The sequence below is a fragment of the Trichomycterus rosablanca genome, chromosome 9 (assembly GCF_030014385.1).
Source record: "Trichomycterus rosablanca isolate fTriRos1 chromosome 9, fTriRos1.hap1, whole genome shotgun sequence".
In the NCBI taxonomy this organism is placed as follows: Eukaryota; Metazoa; Chordata; class Actinopteri; order Siluriformes; family Trichomycteridae; genus Trichomycterus; species Trichomycterus rosablanca.
Genome location: NC_085996.1, coordinates 10,998,732 through 11,011,428, shown reverse-complemented (window position 1 = coordinate 11,011,428; position 12,697 = coordinate 10,998,732). Strand labels below are relative to the sequence as shown.

The window sequence follows — 12,697 nt, the reverse complement described above, 5'->3', positions numbered from 1 at the left end:
ATTAATGTCTAAATAGCTGCAACATAAGTGAGTACACCCCACAGTGAACATGTCCAAATTGTGCCCAAAGTGTCAATATTTTGTGTGACCACCATTATTATCCAGCACTGCCTTAACCCTCCTGGGCATGGATTTCACCAGAGCTGCACAGGTTGCTACTGGAATCCTCTTCCACTCCTCCATGATGACATCACAGAGCTGGTGGATGTTAGACACCTTGAACTCCTCCAACTTCCACTTGAGGATGCGCCACAGGTGCTCAATTGGGTTTAGTCCATCACCTTTACCTTCAGCTTCCTCAGCAAGGCAGTTGTCATCTTGGAGGTTGTGTTTGGGGTCGTTATCCTGTTGGAAAACTGCCATGAGGCCCAGTTTTCGAAGGGAGGGGATCATGCTCTGTTTCAGAATGTCACAGTACATGTTGGAATTCATGTTTCCCTCAATGAACTGCAGCTCCCCAGTGCCAGCAACACTCATGCAGCCCAAGACCATGATGCTACCACCACCATGCTTGACTGTAGGCAAGATACAGTTGTCTTGGTACTTCTCACCAGGGCGCCGCCACACATGCTGGACACCATCTGAGCCAAACAAGTTTATCTTGGTCTCGTCAGACCACAGGGCATTCCAGTAATCCATGTTCTTGGACTGCTTGTCTTCAGCAAACTGTTTGCGGGCTTTCTTGTGCGTCAGCTTCCTTCTGGGATGACGACCACGCAGACCGAGTTGATGCAGTGTGCGGCGTATGGTCTGAGCACTGACAGGCTGACCTCCCACGTCTTCAACCTCTGCAGCAATGCTGGCAGCACTCATGTGTCTATTTTTTAAAGCCAACCTCTGGATATGACGCCGAACACGTGGACTCAACTTCTTTGGTCGACCCTGGCGAAGCCTGTTCCGAGTGGAACCTGTCCTGGAAAACCGCTGTATGACCTTGGCCACCATGCTGTAGCTCAGTTTCAGGGTGTTAGCAATCTTCTTATAGCCCAGGCCATCTTTGTGGAGAGCAACAATTCTATTTCTCACATCCTCAGAGAGTTCTTTGCCATGAGGTGCCATGTTGAATATCCAGTGGCCAGTATGAGAGAATTGCACCCAAAACACCAAATTTAACAGCCCTGCTCCCCATTTACACCTGGGACCTTGACACATGACACCAGGGAGGGACAACGACACATTTGGGCACAATTTGGACATGTTCACTGTGGGGTGTACTCACTTATGTTGCCAGCCATTTAGACATTAATGGCTGTGTGTTGAGTTCTTTTCAGAAGACAGTAAATCTACACTGCTATACAAGCTGTACACTGACTACTCTAAGTTATATCCAAGTTTCATGTCTATAGTGTTGTCCCATGAAAAGATATATTGAAATATTTTCAGAAATGTGAGGGGTGTACTCACTTTTGTGATACACTGTATATATATACATACTGTATATGTGTGTGTGTGTGTGTATATATAAACCGGGTGCTGCATTCTGATTGGCTGAGCTAAATGTTACTCACATATCGCCGCTGCACTATTGTAATATAGTAATAACAACCTGGCTAAAGCTGCCGGGTGGGGGGGGTTGCTGTGGGGGGTTCAGTTCATGTCGTGGAGGGCCCCCCTCCGCCATGGGCCCCAGTGCACCTGCCCCCTTAACGTTAACGCCCCTGATTGCTAATGATCCACAGCTGAAGCTCATTGCAGGATGAGTGCCAAGAGATTTAAGGACTGGCTTACTTCATTAATTAAATAAAAAGCTCCGTAATCCTTATTACTTTTATTATTTAAAATTATTTTTTTTACTGATTATCAATAAAGACTCTTACCTCTCAGTTTGTAGTAGGCCTGATGACTTGCTAGAACCTCTCCTAAGCTCTCTTGTGAACATACTTTCACCCCATAGTGAAAAAGCTCTGACCTCTTTGTGCGACGTCTGGTCATTTCAAACATGGACCTAATCCCAGAGGTCTGCCTGGATGAGCTCAGCTGTTTGAGCAAATGTAGAGAGCTGCTGACTTCGGATACTGGGATCAGTCTGCTTTCCTCTAGAATAAAAGGAAATGTTGTTATTTCCTATTTTATTCATAAAACCATGATCATTAGACTTTCTTTTTTCACAACATTACTTTCCACTAATTCTCACATGCATGCTTGTCCAATAATGGTAGTAATGGTAAAATAGTAAAATGGTAAAGATTTCCGGCACAAAATTAGCCACAGTCATTAGCAACGGTTGTATCCAATGAATTATATAGTAGAAATGATATTTTCCTAAGTAAAAAGACCCTTTATGGTTCCATAATGACTGTGCACATGGTCTGATGACCTGGTGTGAAGGAACCCTGATCTCAACCCATTAAACACATTTAAGATGAATTGGAACCTTGATTGCAAGTCAGTGCCCTGTGATGGACTGGCGACCTGTCCGGGGCATTTCCTACATTTCGACCTGTAAATTAGACGCACCATAACTCTGAAGAGTGAGAGCTGCTGTAGGCTCAGAGGGGAACAACTCCATACAAATGCTCATGGTTTTGAAAAAGGATGTCAGTATAGGTGAACTGCAACAGTTACTGCTTTTTTCTAACACTTACAGAGGTCTAGCTGTATGGTAGAAACTGTCTGTTGTACAAATTGGAAAAAAAGTCAAGGAGCAAAGCCAGTGATCAAATCAGAGAAAGACCCAAGTCTAAAGAAGGTGACAATAAGCTCTGAAAAGTACCAAACCCATTTTAGAGCTTAGTTACGTTAATCTTAAAGAAGAAGAGAAAACACGAATGTACAGTCACGCTGCCCTGGTCAGTCCTAGTTGATGTACATACTGGAAGGACACTCAATGAAATGGCTAAATTAGCCTACACAATACTTTACTCTGTACACTGAGGCATGTATGTATTGCCATTTTGACTGGTATTGAACGATATGCTTCCAACTTTGCAGTAACAGTTTAGGGAAGGCCCTTGCCTGTTCCAGCATGACTGCACCCCCATGCACAAAGCAAGGTCTATAAAGACATGAAGAAAAGCTTCGTTTAAAGGCACTCCAGTAACCTCAGCCACACTGAAAAGCTTTGGAATAAACTGGATCTTCACGTGTCACTTTCAAATGGGCTGGGCACAAATTCCCACAGACATACTCAACATAAGTCTTTTGAAAAACCTTCTCAGAAGAGTGGCTGTTTGCGCAGCTGAAAGATCACATAGACTTTAATACCATTTGTTTTTGAAATGGGATGTCCAACAAGCTCACGATCAGGTGTCCAAATACTTTTGGCTGTATAGTGTACTAAAAAAAATCCAGCAAAATGGAAGAAAAGTTTGTGGACTAACGAGACTGGAGTAAACTTTTTCTAAGCCTTATGTGTGGTGTTAAGTGTATGAAGGCTCACACTACAGATAACGCCTTTCTAAAAATATAGTGGCGGTAGTTAAAATGATAAAGATGGTTTTTAGTAGCAGAGGAGGATAAATCTGATCCTGTGTGAGGAAACCTACAAAGACACAGGGAGAACATGCAAAGTCCATACAGAAAGGACACGGACCTTCTTACTGTGAGGCAACAAGTTTGGAGTAATCGATTCATATATTTGCCGTAAATTTCTATGTTAATTATAGTTTTAATGGCTCTGCAGCTAAAAACCCTGGGCACAAAGAAAAAAACACATGATGGTGCAGCTGGTATTGTGGGTGCCACGCAACAACATAGGTCTCACGGACATCTGGTTACTGTCTGTGAGGAGTTTGACATTTTTTCTCTGCTTCTGCGTTTTCTCCAGGTATCAAAAAATTTAAAAGGTGGACTGACTACTCTAAATATTCCTGTTGGTGTAAATACATAATACATAGTAACGAGTGTGTACATGCCCTTGTTTTTGGTGACCCTGATTTTTTTTTCTTCCTCTATACTACATATTCACAAGCAGGGTGCCTCATTATGACTGCGTGCTGTATTTTAAACATTAAGGCACACGGAAAGGAAAGTCACCAAAAGGGAGAGGGTGAGAGATCTCAAGAACACATCCATCAGTCCTGTCACCTTGTTGGCAGCAGTAATTGTACCCTAGATGATAGATTTAGAATAGCAGTCACCAAGGAAACAACAAAGATGCCAGCTTTAGTCGGTACACTTTGATTACAATTCCAGCAGATTACTAAAAACAGGAACGGTAATGAGGCATGCTTTAAATGACCTATGTGAAAAACGTTTAATGGAACAGGGCAGGAAGTTTTGTTTTTGAGGATTGTGCTTGTCTTGAGCTTAATGTTCTAAATGGTATTAGTTTTACTGTGACCCTACCCAAGATAAGATAAGATAAGATTCCTTTATTGATCCCCATGGGGGAAATTCGAGTGTTACAGCAGCTCTAGTACAGTGTAAGTACGGTAAATAGAGTAAATAAAATAGACAACGAAAAGCAATTACTATTATACAACAGTATGACAATTACAACCATATGATAAAAAACACTATATTTTCTACATGTAAATATATACATATGTATAAAGAATGAAATGTCCAGTCCAGTCCAGTGCTGGGAAAGGGGTCTTGAGTTATTGTATGGGGGGGAAGGTGGGCTGCCTTGTCAGTGTGAGGGCAGCCTGTGTATTCTGCTATTGTTATAGGGCAGTTGTAGCCTAGTGATTAAGGTACTGGACCAGTAATCAGAAGGTAATCAAAAGCGTCTGCTATATGCCGAAAATATAAATGTTATGCAGTCTGATGCCAGTTGGCACAAAAGAACGTCTGAAGCGCTCCGTCTTGCTCTTTGGTGGAATGAGTCTGTGACTAAATAAACTGCCCAGCCCCCATAGTTTCTCATTGAGAGGGTGAGAGGGATTATCCACTATGGCCCTGGATAATTTGTTATTTGTTCTCTTCTCACATACCACCTCCAGACTGTCCAGCTGTAGACCCACAACAGAACTGGCTTTCCTCACCAGCTTATTTAGTTTATTGGCATCTCCAGCCTTGATGCCACCACCCCAGCACACCACAGCAAAAAAGAGGGCGCTGGCCACTACAGACGAAGTGACGAAGCCACTCTCAAAAGATGAGATTTGTATATGTTAATGCAGTGCCAAATGAGGCATGAGGGACTAAACATAAACTAAAAAGCAGTCAGATTTAATGGATTTAAAGGTATTCTTATGGACAAATTAGATATTATTATTATTTGATATAACCTGAATATTAGTTTTATGCTGTTTTGTGCATAAAATCACTAGTTATATTGTGCTTGAAGTGAGGCTGGGAGTCTAAAGTACATAAATAAGCAACATGTCTGTGTAAACAGATAAGAAACAATAGGTAGCACAGAATAGAGGTTCCAAAGTCCAACACCCGATGTAATGTGACTACAGCAGTATAACGGGAGGGCCATAGTATCTGTTCCTTGTTCTTCAGCTTTTCCACTGCTGTAAGAACCTACGATCGTGCCAATAAATTCCTCCAATCCAGTCATCCCACCTTTTTTTCCCATGACAGTATCTGACCAAATCATACATTTCTAAAGCCACAAGGTTAAAAAATGACTCTCATTCTAGAAATCTAATAAACGAGTAGCTGGACAGAAATTGAATATGACAGCAGGTTGCTATGGGAAAGGACATGACTGAGCGAGAACGTGAACCCAGGTGACCCATCTGTCATTATTACAATTGGCTAAATATCAACATGGTTGCACTGCGGTTAATAGGCTGTCTGAGCATTATCTGGGCATTATTCACATGAGGTCAATGAGAGCTGATAAGAACAATGAAACTACACAGTCATTGAATGCTTACTCACTTGTTACCGTGTTATTAGCATAAAGTTATTAGTATGTTTTGATGTGGAACTACTCCTTAATGAACTCCCAACACTCAGGTCACGTGGATCATAATAGGTGAAATTACTTAGCAAAGATATTAACGAAGTAATAAACAAGCTAATCAAGACATATCATGGCAACTCATGCCTGGTCATTTTCAGTTCATGTTAGCCATGCTCGATTTTAATGGGTGAGGTACTTCTTTAATCTGATGTTGTTTACCACATGAGCATCTAACTCCTGCCCGTGTGGTTGTGCCAGGTCATTATGCAATACCTGCTGAGCTGTTTTTGGATCTTTAATGCGGTCTTCGTGAACAGGAGAAGGCATGTCAGACTAAGGTTAATCATAAGCTAGTGCCACTGAATGAAGTTTGTTTTACGCTGCAGGGCGCATTAGTGTTTTCAAATCCACTTGAGATTACACAACCACGTGTTACCTTTAGGTCCGGGGCCAGTAACACCAAATTCGGCCCACAGGTCGGTTTTCACGGTTGGTGTGGTGTAAATGGTCACCAGTAACTATATCGCAAAAAAAGGATTAATGAAATGAAGACTTTACACTTTAAAAGTTTGACACATGCAAGCTAGTTTAGTAAAAGTTACCCAGTCAGCAGGATACAGGCAGGAGACAAATTAAAGCAAAAACGATCAGAAAGTAAAAAAAACAACAAAGAGTCAGAACTTAAACACATCTTGGTATAGTTTTTACACTGTCTACAATCCTCTAATCCTACAGTCTCCTGTTCTATAAACATAATTGCATTTATATAAGAGACATACTAGATACAAAACCTATATTACTCTGTAACTTAATTTCTGGTAGCTATCTTTAGCAGCAGTAAATGCAATTAAATTCTTCCCAGGATTAGATTGTACTCCTTACATCGCTGTGTAGATATTTTAGCCTGTCTGTCCTTGATTTTTAGGCACAAACTACTGATTCCAGGTCTCACAACATCATCTCTTTAAGGTTCAGAACTCTAACCAGGCCACTCCAAAGCTTTCATTCTATATATATTTAACCATATATTATGTCGATGAATTTTGCGTATTACAAATAGGGCCCTCCTAAATTAACGGGAAAATGTGCTTAATTTAATGGACCTAATTTTTCAAAAATGTCACGAATTTTTAAGAAAAAGTACCACATTTCACGGCAGTCGATTGACATAATAAATAGAAGCTACAACACACAGCACAGCCTAGCTTAATGTAAGAATTGTAAACCCAGAACATCCAGCGATGGTGTGAGGCTTCATGTTTGGAAATTCTTGTTTGTGTTTTGACTACACCTTAATTATAAATCATTGTCCTGTTGCAGAACATGTAGCTTAAGCTCATAGACAGATGATTTTCCATCCTTATAAGGTATTTCCTAATTCAGCATTCCTTAATACCATCCCTCACATAAGTACACTATTACCATGTTTACTATGAAATTCTTTACTTCCAAACATAAAACCTTTGTTGTTTCAGATGTACGGATAAGTCCATTGTAGCAAGCTGGACAATCCTGGATAGATTCATGTTCCAAATCCAAATTTGAAAGACTGCAAGTCAGGACTGCTGAGCCAACAATCCTGCTCCTGCTAGATGTGACGGGAACCTGGCTTGTTTGAACCAAAATAGTCAAGAACTCACTACGGACTTTATCACAGACAAATAATGAAGAACTCCAATTATTTTTTGCTAGTTATAACTTTTAGTTTAATTTAATTTTGTGTATGTATGATTTGTGTAAATCCTATTTATTCAAATTATCCTCCAGGCCATTCCAAGAAAAATGGAGGTCCCTGCTGAGTCTGGTTCCTCTCAAGGTTTCTTCCAGTAATTTTAGGGGAGTTTTTCCTTGCCACTGTCACCCTCGGCCTGCTCAACAGGGGTTTTTGTATCTGTTGGTCCTGGATTCTGTAAAGTTGCTTTGAGACAATGTTCATTAAAAAAGGCGCTATAGAAATAAAATTGACCTGACTTGACTTGACTTGTATTTGGAGATATTTGCTCTTGCTGTGATTCAGTGGAGTCTTAATGTTGTAGAAACTGTTTTGTAAATATTTCATTATGTGTTTATATTAAACTACTTTTTTTCTTATGTTTTTTTCTCAGACCTTTTTAGACAGCAGCACAGTGACTCTGTAAAGTCCTTCAACTGACTGCCTGACTTTGATGATAAGTTTCAACAGAAGATAGTAAGGGTTATATCGTACAGATCGTACAGGTGTGACAGAAATCAAGTCTGTCTGGTAGATTATATACATTTCCTTACTGGTTAAGGCTGATAAACCTGTTGAGTGTGAGCAATAACTATTCACAATAACTTTGTCCATGAGGATGATATAGGTGTTGTATAGCATAGTCCACAAAATAAAAGGGTTGCAGAGAAACATTCATTGGAGAAGCTTTACTTTACATCTTGTAAATCTCAGTGGGACCAGATTGCCACCATTTTTATTAATCAAGTATGTATATGTATATTTTTCAATAGCATGATAACAGCGTCTTACCCTCAATAGCTGATACTGGTAGAACAAGGAGAGAAATGCCAAGTCCAAGTAAAAAGCTGTGTCTCAATTGCATTCTGGTGTCTTTGTCTTGTGCCCTTATTTAAACAAAATATCCACACCTGAAGTTTCTTCTACCTTAGTTAGACCCTAATAGAAAAAAGCCAGTCATTATAGTCACCTGAAGAAGGTTAAAGAGTGTACGGTAGGTGGTAGGAATTCTGGGATGTGAAAATCTAAAGGAAGGTGGTACAGTGTGGGAGGGGTTTGCGTGGCTGCATTCAAAGTACTAATAACAGCAGTGAAGTTAAAAAAGGGAATAATCTGTTTATCTGCTGCTCGGACATAATCCCTGATTTACCCACTGCAGTGCACCCACGTCATCCGTTTAGTGGCTTTCACCTGGAGTCTCGGCTAGCCGTTCTCTGAACCTTATTTTGCATTTTCATTTTGCATTTCCCCTAACCCCTTCCATCTCTTATTTATGAGTACTGGTGCAAACCAGGGGTTCTTTTCACCAGTGACCTAATTATATGGGCTTTCCAGTCTTCACCTTTGGCTTTTTTCACAGCAGATTAATGCAAAATCTGCAGATTATATCACATCGGTGCACTACATGATGTTTTTAACACACTCTATAGTAAGACGCACACGATTTATGATGTAGCGCTTCTCTAACTGCTAACGTTCACAGAATCATTATTAAGGTTATTAATTAGTAAGTAGTAGTCATAAGGGTCTTTCATCTACATACATACAGTGGTACCTTGAAAATCGACATCAATTGGTTTTGGGAGTGGCATTGAGTTCAAAAGACGTTGAGTTTCAAGGGTCTCGTGAAATGTTAATGCGTTCCATGGTCTCGTGAAACTGCATATATTTTAGGTTAATGTAAACTAATGAGGTTGTTTTTGATACGTATACACTGAACATAACATGGATATGATATTAAAAAAAACACTAAAATACAATTTAAAAACAGTTTAAAATCAATAAAGAGTATACAGTAAAACCTCACAGAAAAATCGGAGCCCAACACAGCAAAAAAGCGCCCTAATGTTTACCCCTTTGTTTACATCGCACGCACAGCAAATTGACGTTGAGTTGACAAACGTTGAGTTGAAGGGCATTGAGTTTGAAAGGTTTAGAGTTTAGGGGACATTGAGTTACAAGGTACTACTGTAGTAGATCATATTTTAAGAAATGTGTTTTTGGAAAAGAAACAAGAAAAAGAAGAGTCTGTGGTTTGATTTTCTTGAACCTTCATTGACTTCAGAAATTGAACAAAAGCTGAAGCGTGGACTAATCTGATCAGAGCTGATCAAGCACTTTTCGCTTGTCTTGAGCCCAGAGAACTCAGCAATATTTCTGCATAGACTTGATTTATGACCCTCTCTTTGGTTAACAGAGCTTTACTTGCGTTGCTTGATGCAGCTGACAGACTGCGTTAAGCGTCAATGCTTTTCCGAAGTACTCCTGAGACCACGGGTCTGTCTGAAAACCTAGTGAGCTGCCTTGCTTCCCACGGCTGTTTAAGTAGAGAGGATTTTAGTTGACATCGAACTTTAGATGGCAGATTAAACGATTAAACGCATTACATAGACTAGAGCTGCGTTCGAAATTGCATACTTCCACACTGAAGAGTAGGTGAGAGCGGGTAGTGTGTCTGAATACGTAATATTTATTAAACAGTACACGAAAAGTACCTGGATGACCTACTGCATGGGCAGCCATTTACTGCGGCCCGATAATCAATAATTCTATCCCATAATTCAACTGGAGCTGTAAAGGCGTTGAAAGCAGAGGAAGAAAGATGGTGGAAAGCGGAAATGTTATGATTTTGTACAACCCTGAATAATGTTTTAAATGCGGCTAGAGAAAGTGGACATCAGTCCGGGTGCATTTTACAAGACTAATGTCCTTCTGATTAGATGTTAGAGGAGCCTCAAGGACAATAATTGCCCCCGAATTAGGGCATATTATAAAAAAAACAAAAAAAAACAGAAAAGTTACATTTATTGTTTGTCTTTCTAAAGCTAGAGGTAAATAAATGGATTTCAAAAGCTGGATTAGCTGCTCTCGTTTGTTCCTCTGTGTGAGTGATTAAATGAATGGGTAAGTGTCACCCTAGAATGGATTGGCGCCCTGTCCAATAAATACTCCTGCCTTGTGTTACCGAGTGTTAATTAGTAACCTGCTAAGTATGAAGCAGGTAGAGGAAGTAATTGAATGAATAAATATAAAAGAGACCCTTAATTAGATTTTTCTACCTACAAATTCACATTGTTTGTAAAAATTACTCATATTTTTAGGTGACCCCATGTGTTGTATTATGATAAGTTAGAGGAAATGCTTCTTTTTTTGTTGCAATCTTCCCCCCAATTTTCTCCTTAATCTAGTCAGTCAAGTCAAAGTGAACTTTATTGTCATTCAGACTATACAACTAGGAGTGCACAGCTGAACGAGATTGCGTTTCTGAAGCCCCAATGTGCAAAATATTAAAAATAAAGCAAATAAAAGACAAAATATAAGTTTAAAAAATATACGTCAAGTAAAAATATTGCACAGACATTGTAGACAGACATAAAATACACGTTAAGTAAAATACAAAATATATATATATACTGTATATATACACAATAAGTAAAAAATATTGCACATAATTAGCAGTGGTGAGGTAATTGTTATTACACAGTGTTACTGTACACATGCTACCGGTGAAGTAATAAATAAAACAAAATAAAATGCCTGGTTTTAAATACTTGAGTTATTGCACAGAATAAAAGAGTAGCAGCATGAATAAATAAAATAAATGTGTTTAGACAGTCTGTAAGTGTGACCAGGTATGTTGTGTGTGCTGTTACAGGGAGTTGAGTAGTCTGGTGGCTTGTGGAAAGAAGCTCTTGCTGAGTCTGGCAGTCCCGCATCGAATGCTGCGGTAGTGTTTGCCAGAGGGCAAAAGGCTGAACAGTCCATAGACCGGGTGTATGGGGTCACCAACTATCCTGGTTGCTCTTCTGAGGCAGTGTGACTGGTATATTTGTTGTATGGAAGGGAGTGAGGTTCTGATGATTCTCTCTGCCGTCCTTACTACTCTCTGAAGGGATTTCTGGTCTGAGGCTGTACAATTTCCATACCAGACTGGGAGGCTGTTGGTCAGAATCCACACATATAGTCACATCCAATTACCGATACTACCATCCACTGCTGACTGAGGAGATGTGTGCAGTACCAACTGCATCTTTTCACCTGCATGAGGCAAATTCATATGTGGATCAGCTTTGTGTATGGAGAGCCACACCCTGTCCACAATATTCCTTGACTCTGCGCATGCGCCATCAATCAGCCAGCAGAGGTCGTAATTGCACCAGTTATGATGAACCCTGGTCCGGCTCCCACCCTGTGTGAACGACAGCCAGTCGTTGTCCATGTAGCCGCCCAGCCCAACCGGATGGCAGAGCTGATGCTCATCAATTATAAGGGAAAAACAAATGAAGTGACTCCCGACTACTTGTGAACGTTTCAAAATAAAGCTTCTGGATGCTTTGCTTTAAGTGAGTAAACATACTGTTTTACTTTTTTTTTTTTAACTATAGCCACATACATATAGTGGTTACTATGGTTACAGATCAAAGGCATTATAATGCTTGTTTCAGGTTACAGTTGGATTTCACACTCTGCATCCTAAAAATACTATCCGTATGCTTACTGCGAATGTTCAAGGTCTTGGAAAGCTTTTTATACCCACTGCCCTTTTGGTGCAATGAAATGATCCCCTCTATCAGCTTTTGTGTTAGCTCTATAGTATTCACCACTGTTGCAACACCTTGAACCTTGAAAGCAAATTAAGGGTTGTTACTGAGTCCTAGTGGATTAATCATGTTGTGACCAACTTTTGATTATATAGACTAGACGTAGGTGTATGAACACCCATTATTCTATAATGGGGTTTCCAACAAGCTAAAGGAACTCCATATAATGGCACAATTTTGAGACTGATAACCTGTATGCTTGGCATGTCACTCTTACTCATAAATGAATTGTAGTAAGGTTTTATACACCATAGCTCTGTGTTAATCACCAGCTGAAACCTCTTGGCATCTGTTCTTTACTGGGCAGAGCTTTAGACGGTTGTTGTGTTTCCTCAGGGGCTTAGAGAGTGAGCTCTTGTTATGCTCTCTTTCCACCTGTAGTCTTCTTGATGGGAATGAGCAAAGCGGATTGTAGTCAGTAGCTCTTTACTAGTTTAATTTTTTTCTTTGATTTATCATACATTTCCATAAAAATACAGTGGTGCCTTGAAACTCAACGTCAACTGGCATTGAGTTTTTAAGGTATTTTTTCCCATAAGGATGTATGGGAAATCTGTTATTGGGTTCCGTTCTTAATGTGAC

General features: G+C 40.0%; 1 protein-coding gene across 1 annotated transcript in view; it reads right to left on the bottom strand.

Moving 5' to 3' along the window:
- The window catches only part of LOC134320909 (interphotoreceptor matrix proteoglycan 1), a 42,741-nt gene extending 36,611 nt beyond the window's left edge, over positions 1-6,130 (bottom strand). Inside the window, exons 1-2 of the mRNA XM_063002548.1 lie at positions 6,023-6,130; positions 1,818-1,977 (exon numbers count right to left, since the gene is read on the bottom strand). Coding sequence (XP_062858618.1) covers positions 1,818-1,977; positions 6,023-6,130 — 268 coding nt within the window. The remainder of the gene's footprint in view (positions 1-1,817; positions 1,978-6,022) is intronic.
- Between the last annotated feature and the right edge of the window lie 6,567 nt (positions 6,131-12,697).